Source organism: Echiichthys vipera (assembly GCF_963691815.1).
Source record: "Echiichthys vipera genome assembly, chromosome: 12".
Lineage (NCBI taxonomy): Eukaryota > Metazoa > Chordata > Actinopteri > Perciformes > Trachinidae > Echiichthys > Echiichthys vipera.
This window is the reverse complement of record NC_139837.1, coordinates 13,537,898-13,556,509: the sequence shown is the minus strand read 5'-3', so window position 1 is coordinate 13,556,509 and position 18,612 is coordinate 13,537,898. Positions and strand designations below refer to the sequence as shown.

The following is an 18,612-nucleotide window of genomic DNA, read 5'->3' as shown; positions in this document are numbered from 1 at the left end:
GTCATGTAGATGTGCTATTTGAAATACGCTAATTTGCCTCAGTACTGTTGTAAGATGGATCAAAATACTCTTTTATCTTTTCTGCTTCTTTTCAGACTTTTCTAACTCTAATCTCTGGACCTGTTCTGTAACTTTGCGCCTCTCTTCTTCCAATCCCATTTTCTCCTCCCTATTTGGGGTTCCACTCTCTTAGTTTTTCCTCCAGTCTCCCACCTCTTTCCTCTGAGAAAACCGTCCTTGGTGGATAAAGCTGGATAAAGTCAGCTTGAGGTATAATAGAGTGTAGAAAAGGGGGAATGGAGAAAAAATCAAAAGAAAGAATGAAACACTGTATCTCTCATGTTGCATCAGCAACCAAAATAAGCATATGCCTAGGTTTCTTTTTCACTAATGTAGCCTTTTTGCTTTCATCACAAATGTACCAGACATGGACTCAAGCAGAAAGATGATGCGTGTGTATAAAAAAAGCCCTTTAATGTTTTAGCTAGAATGTGTTACATGGAGAGGAAATGCGGGACTAGTTGTCTTCATTTTCTACCATTTGAAACCTGATATATAAATGTGTCACGACTACCTCATATGAAATGTCTGTATGGGCCGCCCTCATCACAAACATTAAAAACAAATCATGTAACGTTTCCTTTCGTCTGCTTGCACACACACAGACTCAGCTGAACCTGCTGCTGGAAAAGCTTCGCAGTACCGTGAGTAATGTATTACTTCTATTTGTTTCATTGTATATTTTCTAGTAAAAGTTTTTTTTTCCTGCTCAGAATCAATAAGTACTTACGGTGTTAATATTTGTGTGCATAGGGATCAAGTTTCATCCGCTGTGTGAAACCCAACCTGAAAATGGTCAGCCACAAGTTTGAAGGAGCTCTGATTCTCTCACAGCTGCAGTGCTCGGGTAGGAACAAATACAATATGGGCAAAAATTTACTTTAGAATTTTAAAAGATTTCTTGTGGTCATAATTTAAAATTTTTAGGAGGTAGATATATTAAGAATATATTCACCCAGCGGGGCTCAACTGAAAGCAGTGCAGATTGACTCCACTTACAGTGTATTCATCGGATAGAGGAGATGTGCAATAATACTGAAATAACTTATGATATATAGTAAATATTATATCCACAATAGGCAATGGACTGAATATTGGACTTTTCCGCAAAAAGTAAAGGCTCCAGTCTTAAAGGCAAGCAGGATATGTAAAGGAACATTTCTTCCCACTGGTTCCCACAAAGGTTAAATTATGAAATTATTAAAACAACAGGAGGATTTGACTTGTACTATATTTCAGTGCAGTTTGTCCTTGTTTTCTTATCACATTAGACCATTTGGATGTTTTTATAAATGTTGCACCAACACTAATGGAAGTGGAAATCTGTATTTTCTTCATTCTTTTCTAATCAAAACGTAAAACTAAATGATGTATTTTGATGTCAGTGCATATTGTTACTTTAATTGATGCACAAAATGAATATGATCCTACGACAGCCTTTGTGATGTGGTGACATCATGTAGTGCCCTTCTCCAGTAGATATGGAGTTATCCTCACTTGCACACACACACAAACACACACATTAGATATTGATAAGGTACTTGTCAGAGATATTACAGAATAGTGTGTGCTGTCTGCAAATAAACAGATTTTAGCATTTAAGCTCATAATGTTCCTTTGTTAGAATGTGCACATTTTACAGTGTATTGTTCTTCTGCAGGTAGTCATGCTTCTCTTCAATAGCCCTTAATATGTCAAAACTTTGTTAATTTGTTTTTGTGTTTTTCTTGATTAGGAATGGTGTCTGTGTTGGACCTGATGCAGGGGGGTTTCCCCTCCAGAGCTCCTTTCCATGAGCTCTACAACATGTATAAACAGTATATGCCGGACAAGCTCACACGCCTGAATCCACGACTCTTCTGCAAGGTGGGATTACAGAAAAGTAATAGTTTTCCTATTCACCATGAAAGTCCGAAGTGTAATGTTGGTTTTAGATGTTATCTGTTTAAAGCAATTGTTACCTTCCTGGCATTTTTACACTTATCTTTTGTAATCTTAAAATGCTCCTAATTAGCCTATTGTACACTAAAATGTAAATTGAATCAATATTCAATTCTGATATATTTCTGATAAAAGTCTGCGTCAGAGGTCAGGCAGGGGGAAGATAATGGGACTTTGGAGGGAGGCGGAGTTGTTTATGTTCAAATGTCCAGATTTTTACTAATTGCTGTGCGACATGCCAGAAAGGTAAGAATTGCTTACCAGGGGGGTAAAAAAAGAAAGACTTTAGCCACGCCGACCCATTTTGGAACGATTAACGATTAACTAACATGGACTGTTTATTTCCTCCACATTATTAGTTACATACGTATACACACTAAATGTGAATTTGTACCTCTGCAGGCTTTGTTCAAAGCTCTCGGACTAAATGACAATGACTTCAAGTTTGGATTGACCAGAGTGTTCTTCCGCCCCGGAAAGGTATAGAGAAGTCAACTGAATCGTTTATGCATTAATGTTACAGGTCATTGTGCAGAACGTGCTTGATTTGTGTTTTTGTGTCTGTGTTCATCAGTTTGCTGAGTTTGACCAGATCATGAAGTCTGATCCAGACCACCTCGCAGAGCTGCTGAAGAAAGTCAACCAGTGGTTGTTGTGCAGCCTCTGGAAGAAGGTCCAGTGGTGCAGCCTGTCTGTCATCAAACGTGGGTTGAATCCACTGAACATCAGAGCTTGTGATGTGAAGGGGAACACAAGCAGCCTCAATACAAGTATCTGCAGTATAGCTCAGGCGGGAGTTAGATTGTCTCTCTGCCTAGTCATTTCTCTAATGGCTAAACTTATATTAAGCATATTTTACTTGGATTGAGATAATTTACTTCACTTGGTCAGGACATTGAAGAAAATATGTAATCATCATTTTGGTAATAAAAACATTGCAGTCTCCAATATGCCCCCATATCAAAATCATATCAGACTTCTACAGAAAAACTGCAACTGAATAAAAAAGAACAATTGAAGAAAGGCCAGTAGCACAAGCTATTTTCGTTAGTAAAGCTATTTGACTTTCCAGTGAACTATGTATAAGATGCTTTGTCATTTCCTCACATTTGATTATATAACTCTGATAGCTATACTAAATCATATTTCATGCTTTTCCATTCATTCTGAATATTGAAAGAAGCAGCCTCTAGCAATGTAATAGTACTCTAAAAGCAGTTCCTTGAACCATTACACTCTGTGCCAAGTTATTGATTCCCACCATTTAACAAAGTGCAGGCAGGCTTCTGCTTATTTGTGTAAAAGCATCAAATGAAATTACTTTAGAGTTATAACGGAACACACTGTCTCTGCTTGGCCACAAATTTCTTGCAAAAATGACCTGAGGAAATGTATGTCCCGGGTCCTGGTCATTTATTTCCTTCAACACTTCACCTTATCGCAGTTTAATTTGTGTGTGTGTGTGCGTGTGTGTGTGTGTGCGTGTGTGTGTGTGTGTGTGTGTGTGTGTGTGTGTGTGTGTGCGTGTGTGCGTGTGTGTGTGTGTGTGTGTGTGTGTGTGTGTGTGTGTGTGTGTGTGTGTGTGTGTGTGTGTGTGTGTGTGTGTGTGTGTGTGTGTGTGTGTGTGTGTGTGTGTGTGTGTGTGTGTGTGTGTGTGTGTGTGTGTGTGTGTGTGTGTGTGTGTGTGTGTGTGTGTGTGTGTGTGTGTGTGTGTGTGTGTGTGCGCGTGCGTGCGTGTGTGTGTGATAGAGAGAAAGAGAAAGCATTATAAGTCTACATACAATACTCTGCACTTGTTGTTTTTGTGCCTGGTCACTATTATCCATTATAGTAGTTTATACATAGCTGTAACATTTTCTAAGCTTAACCTTTCTCACTGCAATGTTTTAGATAATTTTTTAATCTAAGAAGGACATTGCTGAGCTATTTCCATGGAATACCTTTTGGTTTTTGTAGATGAGCATCTCTGTGCATTGAAGAACATATGCGTCATCTGTTTAGAGAGCCATTGCAGAGATGACAGGCCACCACTATAAGTTTAATATCTTACTTTAAAGTCATCTTTTTCCTCATCTTTTACAGTTCGGAACAAGATGAGTTACAGAGCACTGGCCTGCATTAAGATTCAGAAGACTGTCCGCATGTGGTTGTGTAAGAGAAAGCATAAGCCACGGTGAGTCTCCTCCTGGTTCTTGTGCCAAACACACGTACAAAAAGATTCACACACACACACACACACATGTTTATCATTTTTACTGTCTTTCTGTTTGTGTCCTTTGCTATCTGATTTTTTTTCACCCTGTGATCTCTTATGTTTTTTATTTAAACTGATTCACGCTTGGTGGGTTTCCCATATTGTGCATTTAGGAGTTCAAACCAATCTAGAAAGTCATCTGTGGAGAAGTGATGTTTCACTGGCTTGCTGTGTTGGGTTACATCTGGGAAAAATGGCTCTTGTGAAAGCAGCCATCCAGATGATGGGTTTTCAGATTTTCTGAATCAGATTGTGTTTGTGATTGGCAGCATGTGTATGGATGCATGAGGAAATCTTTTATACCAACATACTAACATGTAGTTCAATATGAAGGGTTTTATTCGTAACAATGATGTATCTATTTTTGATTTAAAACTACTGTAAGGTGTTAAAGTTCCTGAAGTTGCGATGTATTTGAGAGTGAGACAGAATATGTGGTCAGGATGCTCTATCCGCTCAACCCTTTTAAGCAGCCATTTGCTCTAATTTGTTTATGGCATATTCAGGTGTAAGTTTGCATTTTTCACTTCTCCCATAGCATCGATGGTATGGTGAAGGTTCGAAACCTGAAGAAACACATGGAGCGGTTCAACAAGGTGGTTAACGGGCTGAAGGAGGGCAAGCAGGAGATGGCCAAACAGGTTCAGGAGCTGGCTGCCTCCATAGACGCTCTGTTAGCAAAGATAAAGGTGAGTCTGTGTTCACCTCCTTAACATAACCCAAGGATTACTGCTCCTGTGACTTTGAAGCTGCTCAGGTCAACAGCTTTTCAGGTGCTTTGAGCATGATACAGTATGAGCAATGAAACATTTTGATGTTCTTTTTCATGTGTTTATCAGGGAAAGATTTATTCAGAGCACACCATGAGCCATACCATGCTTTAAGCATGACTGCCTCAGATTTATATGGTTCTCTGCATTCAAACCTGTAACTCCCTGCCGACACAACCAGCCTTCTCATGTTCTACATTATGCTCTGGTGTGCTATGGCCTTTCTCATTCTTTCTCCCTGAATCAATATTTGCAATCAACTAGGGATAAAAATAAGAGCTAGGTGAAAAAACAAATCCTCTCCAATAAGATAATATAGAGAAACGTTTGCTGAATTATCAAACTTGGTTAGTGAAATCCCAGTTCTCCCTGTGCAATAAGTACACATCTTATTGGACCCTGTAGGTACAGCAGATTATCACAAACCCATCCACATGCTCTCCAGTCATCTGGGCACTGACTTCCCCAATAGTGCTGGTTTTCTTTACATTGACTGTACTCTGTAGTTACATGTATGCAATCAACAGGTATGATAAGATTGCTCATAGCTTCCTCCAAGTATCCTGATTGACACAGAAGCACCTCTTTACCCAGTAGGCGATATCAACAGTCAGTATTTTAAACAGTCATTCACCCCAGACTAGTAAACCACTTCATGAACGACTCTTTTGGTTCTGTATTTTTTAATACCACCCAAACTCCTGTACCCCTGCTAACAAGATATAGATATTGTAGATCCAAGATGAAACTGACTTGAGTGCAGGACTTGAAAAAGTCACAATTACAAATCCTTCTGCTAGGTCAGCATCACGGTTAGTGATATTTCAGAGCCATGGTTGGGTCCACAGATTCTAACTTGCACAAACCTCAGCCAGATAAAGGATCAATGAGTCAGACACACTAGATTAAAATATTCTACTAAATAACCCCTTTGCTCCTGTACTCTGCTACTAGGGGATGGAGAGGGGAGGAGGGCAGGTTACAAGTGGCATGCTTTTTGGTCCTTTTTAGCTAATGAGGCGGATGACATCCCCTCTCAAATTGACTACTGCCTCTACCCCAGTCAGCCTCACCCACTCCCCTATCTTCCTCTGTTAGCATATAGGTAACCCCCATGGCGTTCTGAGTCTTAGAAATTGCTCCTTGCAGGGCGTCTGGCATGGTGAATAATGCATGAGATGCCAATGGCTGTCATTCAGACCTCTATACGTTTGGGACAAGACCTTGTCATCTTCCCTCCCTGTGTCGCTGTAAGAGACTCACTCTAATGAATCTTTACAATTCTGTGACCTCTTCTCTTCCCACTGATTGTCTGACAAGTATAGTGGGGAATTGAGCATTGTGGCTGCAGTGTGCAAGTGACAGCCAAGAGTGTCAGTCAGTGTTGTTGTTTCCACATGGGAACGGTGGAGTGTGTGCCGAGTCAGGCTATAAGTGCACTCGAAAATGTTACCTCTCCTGATTGCAAGTAAACAAACTCATATCCAAACAAATTTATAATAGCATGTATGCCATCCTGAGGGAATCTTATCAGTTGATAAACATCTATTATTAATGGCATTCAAAGCAACTCATGGCTTTGAACTCCACTGTGCTTGAGAATTGTTCACAAGTTGGATAAAGAAATGTTTGTTTTGTGAATGTTCTGATCTTTCTCTTGACCCCTAGAACACAATGATGACCTGGAAAGAAATTGACACTGAGTACCAGGGCCTGGTGAAACGCTCAGAGCAGCTGCTGTCCTCAATGCAAAAGAAGAAGCAGGAGGAGGAAGAGCTCGAGAGGCTGAAACACATTGAGGAGGAGATGGATAAAGAAAGGAAGAGGATGGAGAAGGAAGATCAACGGCGCAAACAGGAGGAAGAGGACAGAAGACTGTAAGTGATGGTGGATGCAGAGGATAATCAGTAGAAATTTTAGTAAACGCAAAGTTGTCTGTCAGTCTTAGTGAAGAATTCTTTTGTCCAAATGTTTCAGGAAATCAGAGATGGAGCTGAAGAGGAAGCAGGATGAGGAGTATAGAAAAAAGAGAGAGGAGGAAGAGAAAGTAATACAGGTTTGGACCATGCTAAAATCTAATATTTTTGTGTTGGTCTACTGATATACTTTCCTGCTAAAAAGTTGGGAAGTCCGGGGCAGAAATGTAAGAAGATAAGGAAAAATGACAACTGCCATACATGAGGTTGAATATCAAGTTGCGTTTACTCTAATATGTCTTTTTTACCAGGGGGAGATTGTATTCATTTTTAGGTGCAGATGTTTATGAACTCATGGCTCCCTGAAGTCTATTCTAAGCTTTATGTTTACTCCCAATGGGCTAACTGAGCCCTACACCCCTGCAGCGACTGAGTGCTCATACCCTGCCATTGTAATCACATTTAAGCAACATGGTTTCTTAATCCTAATCCCAGACTGAGCTGGGCCTTCATTGGGTCAGTTTCTACGGTATAGTGTGCGGTATTGTTTGTGGGAAAATGAATCATGTCGCTGAATTACTATGGTTTATCCCTTATTACCAGGTTAAAAGATTAAAATGAATTCCAAGTGCTTGATGTTACTTAATGGATAAGTAAAATATATGTATAGAAAATAGAAAAATAATTTTGACAAAAGCCAAAATTTCCCAGCTTCCAGCTTCTGGAACATTTATCTTCAGACAGTAGGTAGGGCCCTTCAAAATAAGCTATTTTGAAGACATCGACTTAAACTCATCAAACTTTGTGATGAGTATTTTCACTGTCTTCTGACCTTGTATATTAAAATCATAATTAATTAAAATTGACAATGAGAAATAAACTCTAATCACTAGTTGCAGCCAAAATGGCAACAAACAAGTGGAGTGGGGTGTTCAAGCAGGCGCCAACATCTGAGACTGAAATGATTTGTCTTCATCCGTTGTATTTTGGAGCTGCAGTACATTTACTGGGTAGTAAGCGGGAAAATCAACCTCGGAAGTCAATTGGCAACTGTACGTTTTCCATAAGCATTTGAACACACCAAGAATGAGGTTTATTTTTTAAATATCATGCTGACCATACAAATGAATCCCATGACTGCTATGTAAGAATGTAGTGTAAAGTATGTGTGTAGTTAATGGGCAGTGGAGGAAAAAAAAAAATCACACAGAACCACTGTTACGGTTCTAATGTTTCCTCTCAGTGTCAGACATTGCCTGCTCTCCCCTCTGAGTGAAACATTAATTTGGTCTCTCACGGCAACACGACATCGGTCAGATTCCCAGTGGGTTGCCCACTTGATTGATGATTCCACTTCCTGCCGCGTTTCTCCTAACTGAGTTACTTTAGCGCTGCCCTGTTTTTTATTATCATGCCTTTTACTGTCATTTACACTTTGTCACCTTTATCCATCTCTGCCTGGTTCACTCACTCACATTTAATTTGTTACTTTTTTGTGTAATTGCCATTTCTTTCCACTCCTTTCTTTCGTAATTGTTTTCTTCCTTTGGTCTTGTCATCCAAGTCTTGTCATCCAAGTACTAACCCAAGGCCAGTTGGACATTTGCATGCTGCCTTTTTTTGAGTTCTAGTAGAGACAGTTGATACCAGGCTGCCGTTAGCCAGATGTCTCAGCAGACTCTCTGCAAAGTTTGTTTATCCACTGCTCCAAGACTCATAGCTGCAGCAGTAAACTTTCTAAGGATGTCTGCTGTGACTTGTGGCATTGTGTTCTTTGCTATTTTCTGCTGTGTCAAAGGTTAGTCTAGCACTATATCTTGCTCCATTCAAACTTTGTGCCATGATGTCTTTCAAGCTAACCTTATTTATTGTACAGTATCCTGTCTTCAAATCTGCAGTTTTTCTTTTTCCTTAAAGGGAAACCTTACTCTGTTAAAGACTTCCAATGTTTTATCCCCTCAAATGTTTGAAGGATAAGGCTCATGAGATGCATTGATTTCCTCACTCACATTTCACGAGAGGATCCTGACAAAAAGGCTTAAATCTGCCTCAGAAGCTGTTCATCTTCACAAATAATTTCTATTTTTTAACGAGGTTCAAATATCACTGGGAGAGTGCCAGTAGTGATTTTCAGGTTTAATATAAAATCTGTGTAAAAAAGCTATTTTGAGCTGAATACAAGGGCGTCTATAAAACCTGCTTGCACCAACTTTCATACTGAGGCCATCATCACAATTTAAAGTTCTCCTGCTTCACCTTGGCCATGTATCACAGCTGCCGATTGGACCATCCTACTGTATGAATAATATATTATTAACTGGAGAGGCATTCATTTTTAAAGTTCCTCCGAGAAGAGTATCCATTATGGACTTCATTAGTGGCTTTCAATAAGGAAATAGGATAATAATAATATATTTTACATAAACATACAGCTATATATAGTTATTGCTTTTTCTTTTTTATATAAATGCCCACTAGTTGCCTATTGGCTAGGTATAGTAAAGTATGGGCTATTCTATAAAGTGAAAAATAATCTGGGTCAAACTCGTAAAAATTAGGTTTGTTGTATGCCCTGTTGTGTCTAGACAAATGACCAGTAAAGCTTCATTAGCAGCAACAACCTGGATAAATATGTCTAATCAGGCTTGGGCACACCACGGAGCTCTAATTTTTATGAATGGTCTGGCTCACAGTGCAGCATCAGTATTTAGACAGGATCTAGGTTTATGTAGATCACATTAAAAGCTGTGCGGTGTGTGTGTGTGTGTGTGTGTGTGTGTGTGTGTGTGTGTGTGTGTGTGTGTGTGTGTGTGTGTGTGTGTGTGTGTGTGTGTGTGTGTGTGTGTGTGTGTGTGTGTGTGTGTGTGTGTGTGTGTGTGTGTGTGTGTGTGTGTGTGTGTGTGTGTGTGTGTGTGTGTGTGTGTGTGTGTGTGTGTGTATGTTCGCAGGCGGAGTTGGAGATTCAGCTGGCTCTGGAGCGCGAGGAGCAGGTCCAGCGCACCACCATACTGGAGCAGGAGAGAAGGGACAGGGAGTTAGCCATGAGAATCGCTCAGAGTGAGGCCGAGCTCATCACTGAGGAGGGGCAGATAGACGCAAGCCTGCGCAGGTATTGTATATGTGAACGCAATGCACACCTTTGATTAAAACAGCTTTTGTGCAGAATGCAAGTGCGCAGTTAAACAAGCGGTTTGAACACTAACCTCCAGGTTAAACAAATTGTCATTTTGACCTAAGTGTGCCTGTGTATCTGTATTTTTTTTTTTTACCTGTTGCTGTGTTTTCTCCCAGTGACGAGTCTTTTTCAGGTCTTCCTATCTCTTCATCCTCAGCCAGAGCCATGTAAGATACCAGCACAGGTTTCCGTAACTGCCCGTGTCCAAGTGTACCTGACACCAACAATAATCACTCAAACCCTCACTGTCTGTCTTATCCTCTGTGGTAGTCATAAATGCCTTAGCTCCCGAAAATAAGTGCAGGATTATACCAGCAATGCAAAGCCAATGAAAAAAACCCTTTGATTTTAAGAAATCATCAGTCAAATTTAGATGTCTTGTATGTGCCATTTGATATGGCATGAATAATAAAAAGATATGCCATTGAAAGGATGATTATGTGTGCTAATCGCTTACTCAAAAATGAAGATGGTGCGCCAAATCATAAATGACAGGGGGATCAGAATGTGCGGTATGTGTTTGCAGATTTCTCTCTGATCTTAATTGGCTCTGCATGAGTCTGCAGTGGATAGAGCTTGTCTGTGTCCTTTGCGGTGAGCTCATGAGCTTGACTATCTATGTGCTTCCCCTGACTCATACATTCAGTTAGGTGTTCCTGCCCTCTGGGTACATGCATAGTTTATAAGTGCGCTATAAGTTACGTAAGAAGTTTTTGCTTGAATCTTGATGAAAATAAATATGTATTCCCTGACAACAAAATTACAACATTCAAATTATTCTTACCACTGTGATATCAAATGTAAAGTACATTATTTATACCATTACAAAATAGTACTGTAATTATTCACTAGTGTTGAGAGTGAACTCAGCATTACATGCTCTGCTGTGTGTCAGGGAACCACAGGTAACAGGTTATGTACAGGAGCACAATGCATAGTACTGTTCCCATGGTTACCTACAGTTTAATGTATCTTGCACAATAACTGTTTTCAAAATCAGTCCCTTGTTCACTCATCCAATATTCTCTATATAGGTCACTTTTGTCTTTATAGCACTATGTAGTGAACAAGGAGTAATTTCTAACACACTAGCACATACATTAGCTATCCACTTCATACCCCTAAACCTTCATTATAATTTGAACTCCATAGTGTAACTGGGAGTGAATTTCCATTTTCCCACTCCTGTTTAAAGCCAGGAGAAGTTCTCTCAAAGCCTGCACGGGTCTTATCTGCAGGTTCGGTGAGCACAAAATTACATTTGATCCAATAGTCTGTAATCCTGTCGGGCAACAAGGGGCAATGTTACATGTCTCCTGCTATCCCTGTGACTCAGCTGACTCCCGGAAACGAAAAGGAGATCTGTTGCAAGAAAGAAGCTCCAAAGGTCACGTGTGGTACATGTGCACACTGCTGAGCTTGAACGCATTAAAATCCTGCGGGCAGTAGCAGTATACACACTGACTAGCACTGCTGGCGTAGTAGCTAAAGGACTAACTTCTTCCCTCTACAACAATCCATTTCCTGTTCACTGACTGCCAACAGCAAAGCCCTGGCCATCGCTTCTCTTCCACTCCTTCTGTCCTGGCCTCAGCCCCTAGTTCATCGCAATCACACACCACAATGACGATGATCCTGAAATTTCCAGTCAGTATGAATTATAAATGGTAATGGTAATCTGGCTCATGATTCGTAGATCGGTAATCCTCTTCTCTGAGACATTAGCAGCTATGCCGACTGTAAATAGAGGAGGTAAATCCTCCGCATTATTGAATTAGCAGCCTGTACTCAGCAGGGAAGCTGTAGACGCGGCTGACATGAGCTCAGGCCTGCTGCAGCAGTCATTAAAGTAGCTGAAACTCTGCAGCAGTTCAGATTCATTGCTGTATCATTTCAACTTTATTTTTTTCTTTCAGTTATCTCTCATTCCCTGTTAAAACAAGCTTGGAAGAAAAAAACACATAATGCAAGCACACCTAAGTTGTAACATTAGAAGAGCTTTGTATCATTTTAAGTGGAGTTGAAACAATAGGCTGCAATGATATGGACAAACTCTACTCCTTAGCTCCCCTGCTGACCGGCCTCTAATGTGAATTTAATCGGCTGAGACAATGAGAAGGGGTTGAAAGAAGTGAGGCATCTTGTTTCATTTTCTCACCAAGGGCAGTGAACTTAATCAATCCGGTTTTATTTTTTTAATATTCATCTTTTTTGTCTGTCAGCATAATTCCACATCACACTACGCTTAAAATTCTTAGATCCGGTATAATTAGACTTCTTAGTGTTTCTGAGTAGCTGTTTCTGCTGTTGTTGTAGAAATTGACACCTCCCTGATTGTGAAACTTGAAGCGCTGAACAACAATCAAACCCTTAATCTCTGTTACTCCCACCTTGTCACACTCTTACCTCTTTTTACACCTTGTTCTTTTTTCTCCCTCTAACACACCCACCTTCATCTGTACCTTGCTACAGGGGTCCTCAAGTGCTGGCAACCAAAGCTGCTGCTGGTGTGAAAAAGTATGACCTCAGCAAGTGGAAATATGCTGAGCTGCGAGATGTCATCAACACTTCCTGTGGTGAGAACAAGTTCAGCATAAGGCTGCCTTTATCGTCTGAACAGAGTGTGCGTTTACTCAATTGTACTAACAGACCAAGTTGGTAGAGCTCTCAGTGAAATGCATGATACAGCTATTTTCACTCATTTATTCACAGTTTTCAGCCCCCACATTACATAATTCAGCAGCTCATGTTTTGGCACTTTTGGTCCCCTAAAACAATTTTCATTTGCACTCTGTGCCATTTTCCTCTCCGTAGCCAAAGAGACTGTTAAAAAGCTCAGGCTACAGCTGCACAGAGTGTGGACACAAGATGTCTTGCCTGAAAAATCAAAAGGACGATCTGAGGATGCTACCACAGCTGCTACGACTCATCTGCATGTATTTTATTGGTGGAGAGAGGAAATTATCACCATTACTGCCCTTCCTAGTCATTCCCAGCCAACTCTCTCCTCAGTCAGCATGAAAAGCAGATGCCTTTCTGCTTTCACACTTGTCAGTGCCTTTATTTCCACTGTATACAGGACTCTGATTAGTAGGGACTCTGATATCCCCTGTGGGATTCCAAGGACATCTGGCTAATTTGTGGAACCCATTTGCTTTGTTGGTGATACCAAAAAGCTGTGTTTAAAGTCTGACTGATTATAGCCTTATGTTCACTAAAAGCACTTATGCTGTGAATGTTTTTCTTTGTATTTCATTATAGAGAAGAAAACACAGTACGAGTCCCTAAACCCCTCATTATACTCTGTTACAGCTTAAAGGTCCCGTATTGTAAAAAAGTAATTTTATTATAAAGCAGGTAGAGGTTGTATATATTACTGTGTGCCAAAATGCAACATTTATGCTATGTTATATGCACACGGCCTGTATTCAGAAACTGTGCCTTTAAACAAGCAGTCAGGACTTCTGTTATACATATAAACGTGGAAAGTGCTGCTACAGTGATGTTACAGTCATCCCCTTGATACAATGATGGTGCATGGAGTGTAGATGTGAAAGATCCATAAATGCTGACCAATAAGAGAAGACTGAACTTTTTCTGGATGGGATCTTAAAGAGTCAGGCGCTAAAATATAGAGTGAATACAGGTATTCAGACAGACAGCCATTGAAACACACCATAGAAATATGAACCCGAAAAATGTCCCCTTTAAGTTCATCAAAATGAACTAATGTCCGATAAATAATACTTTATTCCCTAAATGTTCTCCCTGAACTATTTCAACTAGCAGAGAATCCAGCTTTGCGTTGTCAAATAATACAGTTTATTTGGATGCTGATGGAATTGTTCATTTCAGCCTTTGCCTGTTGCATTTCCTGCATTCACTGTTGTCATGTTGTGTGAACAGACATTGAGCTGCTGGCGGCCTGCAGAGAGGAGTTCCACCGTCGTCTGAAGGTCTATCACGCATGGAAGTCCAAGAACAAGAAACGTACCGATGACGGGAGTGATCAGAGGGCTCCTAAATCTGTTACTGACTATGGTGAGTCGAGAAATTTTTCTTTGTCGTTCCATTCTTTGGCTGTGGTTTACTTTGACTTAATGCTTCACCTGTGGATATGACCACAAATCTGTATATTCACCAACACAGCATATAAATAGACCGCATTCATTTGACACATGCGCGTCTCACCCCAGGCACCTCTCGCTGTCATTAGCAGGAAATAATGACCTCCACACAAATAACCCGCCCGTGTTTTCTAACATTCAGTTAGCCGACGGGACGCCACGGCCTGAAAATGTAGCTGTCTTCTGCCTGGCTCTGTCAGAAATATTTGTTCTAATTAGCAAGTAAACTGCCAGCCACGCCTTGTCAGGTTCAGTAGCTGCTGCTAGACAGCTCACTGCTTTGCTCATTTCATTCTCAACTCAACCAAGCATAGTCTGTGTCAAAAACACACACACACACACACACACAAACACACACACACGTTTTTTAGCCGCTTTAAAGCTTACCAGTGCTCTGCATTTCTCTTCTTTTTCATCTTAAAAACAAACATTTCATTTGGTGGGGACATTCTCTGTTTTCACTGTGATACACCATCGCTTCCACTTCACTATATTTACTTGCCTTTGATATGATAGCTCCTGAAAGCCGTGTGTTGTTCTCAGCCTCTGCTTATGCAGCAGGGGTCTTATTATGGCCATTCCGTAACAGGCTAAAATCTGCTTTAGCTGGCATTTCCATGTGATATTTACTTGGGCATTTCCTGTGTGCTTTTTGATTTTGTATGTTTTGAAAGCTTCATACTTTTATTATTCGTACTTTTCATTTTCAGTCGTACTCAGCTTGTTCTCTGTTCCCAAAACATGAGTACTCTATGGTTATTTAAGACCAAATTCTTTGTTGTGAATGCTACTCTGGAGATAAACAACAATATCCACTGTAATTAAAAAATAAATAAAAAAAATCTCTTGTACAATCACACTCACACTGCAGCTGAACAGAACCCAGCTCCTCCGATGACGGTCCAGCATCAGGAAGTGGCCATGAACCGCCAGCAGCGATATTTCCGCATTCCTTTCATCCGGCCTGCTGACCAGTACAAAGACCCGCAGAACAAAAAGAAGGGCTGGTGGTACGCCCACTTCGATGGGCCCTGGATAGCCAGACAGATGGAGCTTCATCCAGACAAACGACCTATTGTGTTGGTCGCAGGTGAGTCGGCAACAGAGAGAGCATCTCATTCAGTTAACCATGTAGCCCAGAGGTTCTTGACCTTTTTGGCTTGTGAGTCTTTAAAAAGAAGCAGTATTTACTTGTGACCTCATCTCAGGTCATGGACTGAGTTTGGACAAGAGTTGGGAGCTTTTCAACCGAATACAGATTTTTTTTTTTTCAAAGCAAAAAGTTTTTTTACATAAAGCCTACTTTTGTGAAAAAGAAATATACTTTTGTATCTCTTTATCTTTAAAGGTTCCCAATCTTGGTTGGTTTAGTCTAAAAAGTTATTAGTTCGTTATTTACTATTTCCAAACACCCAAAACATATGAAATAATTTAGAAATCTATAAAAATCAAAGTAAAGCAGCAAAATCCTTTACATCCAAATTTTTAATTTCTGTACATCAACTGATTGTTTGAGCACAATTTGATATGCACAGATATGCACGGTGAGTTATTGTACAGTAAATGGATGACTGAATAAAAATATGTGTGCACCTCCTTTCAGTAAACTTTCTCCATATTTATCCACCACTCAGGAAAAGACGACATGGAGATGTGTGAACTGAGTCTGGAGGAGACGGGTCTGACCAGGAAGAGGGGGGCAGAGATCCTGCCCAGGCAGTTTGAAGAAATCTGGGAACGCTGCGATGGAATTCAGTACCTGAAGAAAGCCATTGAGAACAAGCAGGCCCGCCCCACATACGCCACCGCCATGCTTCAGAGTCTCCTCAAGTGAACCACAGCAGCGAGATAAGCGTCCTGAAACATGACACTGATACAGACTCACAAACATAAACATGCACATCCAAGGGCAGTGCGGCGTACCTGCGGGTTTGTGGGATGAAAAGAAGTAACCACAGAAGAAGATACTCACTACACAATCTCAGTAGGCACGCTTCATCTCATGTTCTTTTTTTTCACTTTTTATATCTTTATTTTGCAGTGTAACATCTTATTGGTGTAGCGTTAGCATTTGAGTCTTCTTCTCATTCTGTGCTTGAATGGAATATCCCACTGTGAAGCCTTAAATTTACATTATCACTGCAGTTCACCCAGAAAGTCTTAATTGGTGCACAGCTTATTTAGCTTTTAACCCTTAAACCTTAATAGTCTGGAATAGGGACAATAAATAAGATTCTTAGAGAAAATATGAAGATTTAATTGTCAATCTTGTCTTTTAATTCATTCTTTATGGTCATCTGAATATTAATATTTTTTTCTATAACTATATACTGTATTTCATAAGAAGTATGAAGAAGTATTTATAATAATATAAATTATTATATTTCAGTCGTCCAACTACTGCAAGTTTGACACAAACAATTACATGATGGCTAAACTTTTTCAAGACTCCACACAAAATAACTTCAGTCATAGTCATAGAATGTATTTTCTAAGATTGATTCAGTTGCTGAGTTTATTTTACTCTTAGAAATGTAATCTTTTTATCCATCTATTATGTTCCTTCTGCGTTTAAAAAAGTCTTAACTGTTGAAATTCTTGAAAGAGGAAATCGTTTTTTGTATTGTTTATTTGTTACGCAAGAGGGAAATGTAGAAGTTAGTTTTCATGTTTGCAGTTTTGTTGGTTTGGGGTTGTTTCACAGACAATGTAGTGTGTGTGTGTGTGTGTGTGTGTGTGTGATATGTGTGTTTGTTCATGTAATATTTTATTAAGCTGATTACTTGAGTCCTGTGTTGCTTAGATCAGGAACATTCAATCATTTCATTGGACAAGCATGCAGTACCTTTAATTTAGGCTCACACTTACTGGAAGATACAGTAGCCGGCTGTAACTAATTCACTTTCAAAATGAGATCTGGTTGTATGTTGGCCTTAACACTGGAATACTGTAGACAATAAATGTATCACCCCCATGTTCCTGATTGCTTTTCCGTGCTAAGTTACTATAGAAAACTGACGAGAGAACACACTTTAGTAGAAAGTGCCCTGTAAATGGATCTGACATCCTGATGGTAACAGCAGCAAACAAGATTACTGTGTAGTTTAATTAAACACCAACGCTAATGTGCTGCTTATGTCATCACTGAGCTGAGGCTCACACCCACAAAGTGATCAAGTGGATTAAAACAGACCTAAAAGGACCTATATTATTACATTATTATATACTTTATATCCCAATCTTGCATTTTGGGTGTCTACTAGAACATGTTCACATGCTTTAATGTTTAAAAAAATGTATATATCTCATAATGTCCTTTTAAACATGTGAATTCATCTTCTCTGTACCATCGTTGCAGCCGGGGAATGTCTGTAGTGGCATGTTGTGACATCACAACCATACAGAAATCCTGGAGCTTATATAGAAAAGCAGTTTCTGAACATGTGCCATGTGCATTTCTCTGCTGATTGAGCATTTTCATACTTTCACAGTATTTATATAGCACCTCTAACTGCTTTCTAATAAAAAAAAGACAGGGTATTTCACTTTTTATTAAAAGTAGGTTTTTGATTGAACCCATCAGTGTTTAGTTGGTTCCTAGAAATGTCTATTCATATGATGATGACATACGTTTATTTTATGTTAAGTATGGTTCACGTAAGGTTGGAAGAGGAGACACCTACAGTAACTCTTCAGTCTCTGTGTGTGTGTGTGTGTGTGTGTGTGTGTGTGTGTGTGTGTGTGTGTGTGTGTGTGTGTGTGTGTGTGTGTGTGTGTGTGTGTGTGTGTGTGTGTGTGTGTGTGTGTGTGTGTGTGTGTGTGTGTGTGTGTGTGTGTGTGTGTGTGTGTGTGTGTGTGTGTGTGTGTGTGTGTGTGTGTGTGTGTGTGTGTGTGTGTGTGTGTGTGTCATTTAAACACAAAATAACATTTTGAAAAGACATAACATTGTTTTAAAGGAAGAGGTTTTTTCATCAAGGAGGTTTTTGGAGTTTTTGCTTTTGTGTGTGATTTTGGATTAGTGTGTAAGGTTCTGAGAATATGAGGTAAGCTATCGGAAGATGCGCGTAAAAAAACTAGAAAAACTAACAACCAACAGCGATAGATGATTATGATAAACACATAATAAAAACACTGATGAACCATAAGTAGACCTTGATTTGACTGCTGACGTGTTTTGTACTTAACGGCCTCTTTAGTGCATATTCTCCTCATATTATAGGTATTTTAGTTATTCCAAAGAATTCACAGTAGTGATCAGTAGATGTGTCCTTGTTTTGAACACCTTTTGTCCTTTCATTCCAGAAATATTGTTGACTTGGAGATCTTTGAACAGTCAAAAAAAACAACAATCATAACATTTTAATGCAAA

The 18,612-nt window shown here is 39.8% G+C and overlaps 1 protein-coding gene across 1 annotated transcript in view; it reads left to right on the top strand.

The window, feature by feature from the left end:
* Nucleotides 1-16,119, top strand: part of myo6b (myosin VIb) — a 35,313-nt gene extending 19,194 nt beyond the window's left edge. The window contains exons 20-34 of the mRNA XM_083923681.1: nucleotides 666-704; nucleotides 814-907; nucleotides 1,796-1,926; nucleotides 2,404-2,481; nucleotides 2,576-2,705; nucleotides 4,084-4,174; nucleotides 4,794-4,944; nucleotides 6,694-6,902; nucleotides 7,003-7,081; nucleotides 9,890-10,050; nucleotides 10,233-10,283; nucleotides 12,589-12,692; nucleotides 14,023-14,157; nucleotides 15,115-15,333; nucleotides 15,878-16,119. Of these exons, the coding sequence (XP_083779807.1) occupies nucleotides 666-704; nucleotides 814-907; nucleotides 1,796-1,926; nucleotides 2,404-2,481; nucleotides 2,576-2,705; nucleotides 4,084-4,174; nucleotides 4,794-4,944; nucleotides 6,694-6,902; nucleotides 7,003-7,081; nucleotides 9,890-10,050; nucleotides 10,233-10,283; nucleotides 12,589-12,692; nucleotides 14,023-14,157; nucleotides 15,115-15,333; nucleotides 15,878-16,077 (1,872 nt within the window). The 3' untranslated portion in view covers nucleotides 16,078-16,119. The remainder of the gene's footprint in view (nucleotides 1-665; nucleotides 705-813; nucleotides 908-1,795; nucleotides 1,927-2,403; nucleotides 2,482-2,575; nucleotides 2,706-4,083; nucleotides 4,175-4,793; nucleotides 4,945-6,693; nucleotides 6,903-7,002; nucleotides 7,082-9,889; nucleotides 10,051-10,232; nucleotides 10,284-12,588; nucleotides 12,693-14,022; nucleotides 14,158-15,114; nucleotides 15,334-15,877) is intronic.
* Nucleotides 16,120-18,612: the final 2,493 nt, after the last annotated feature.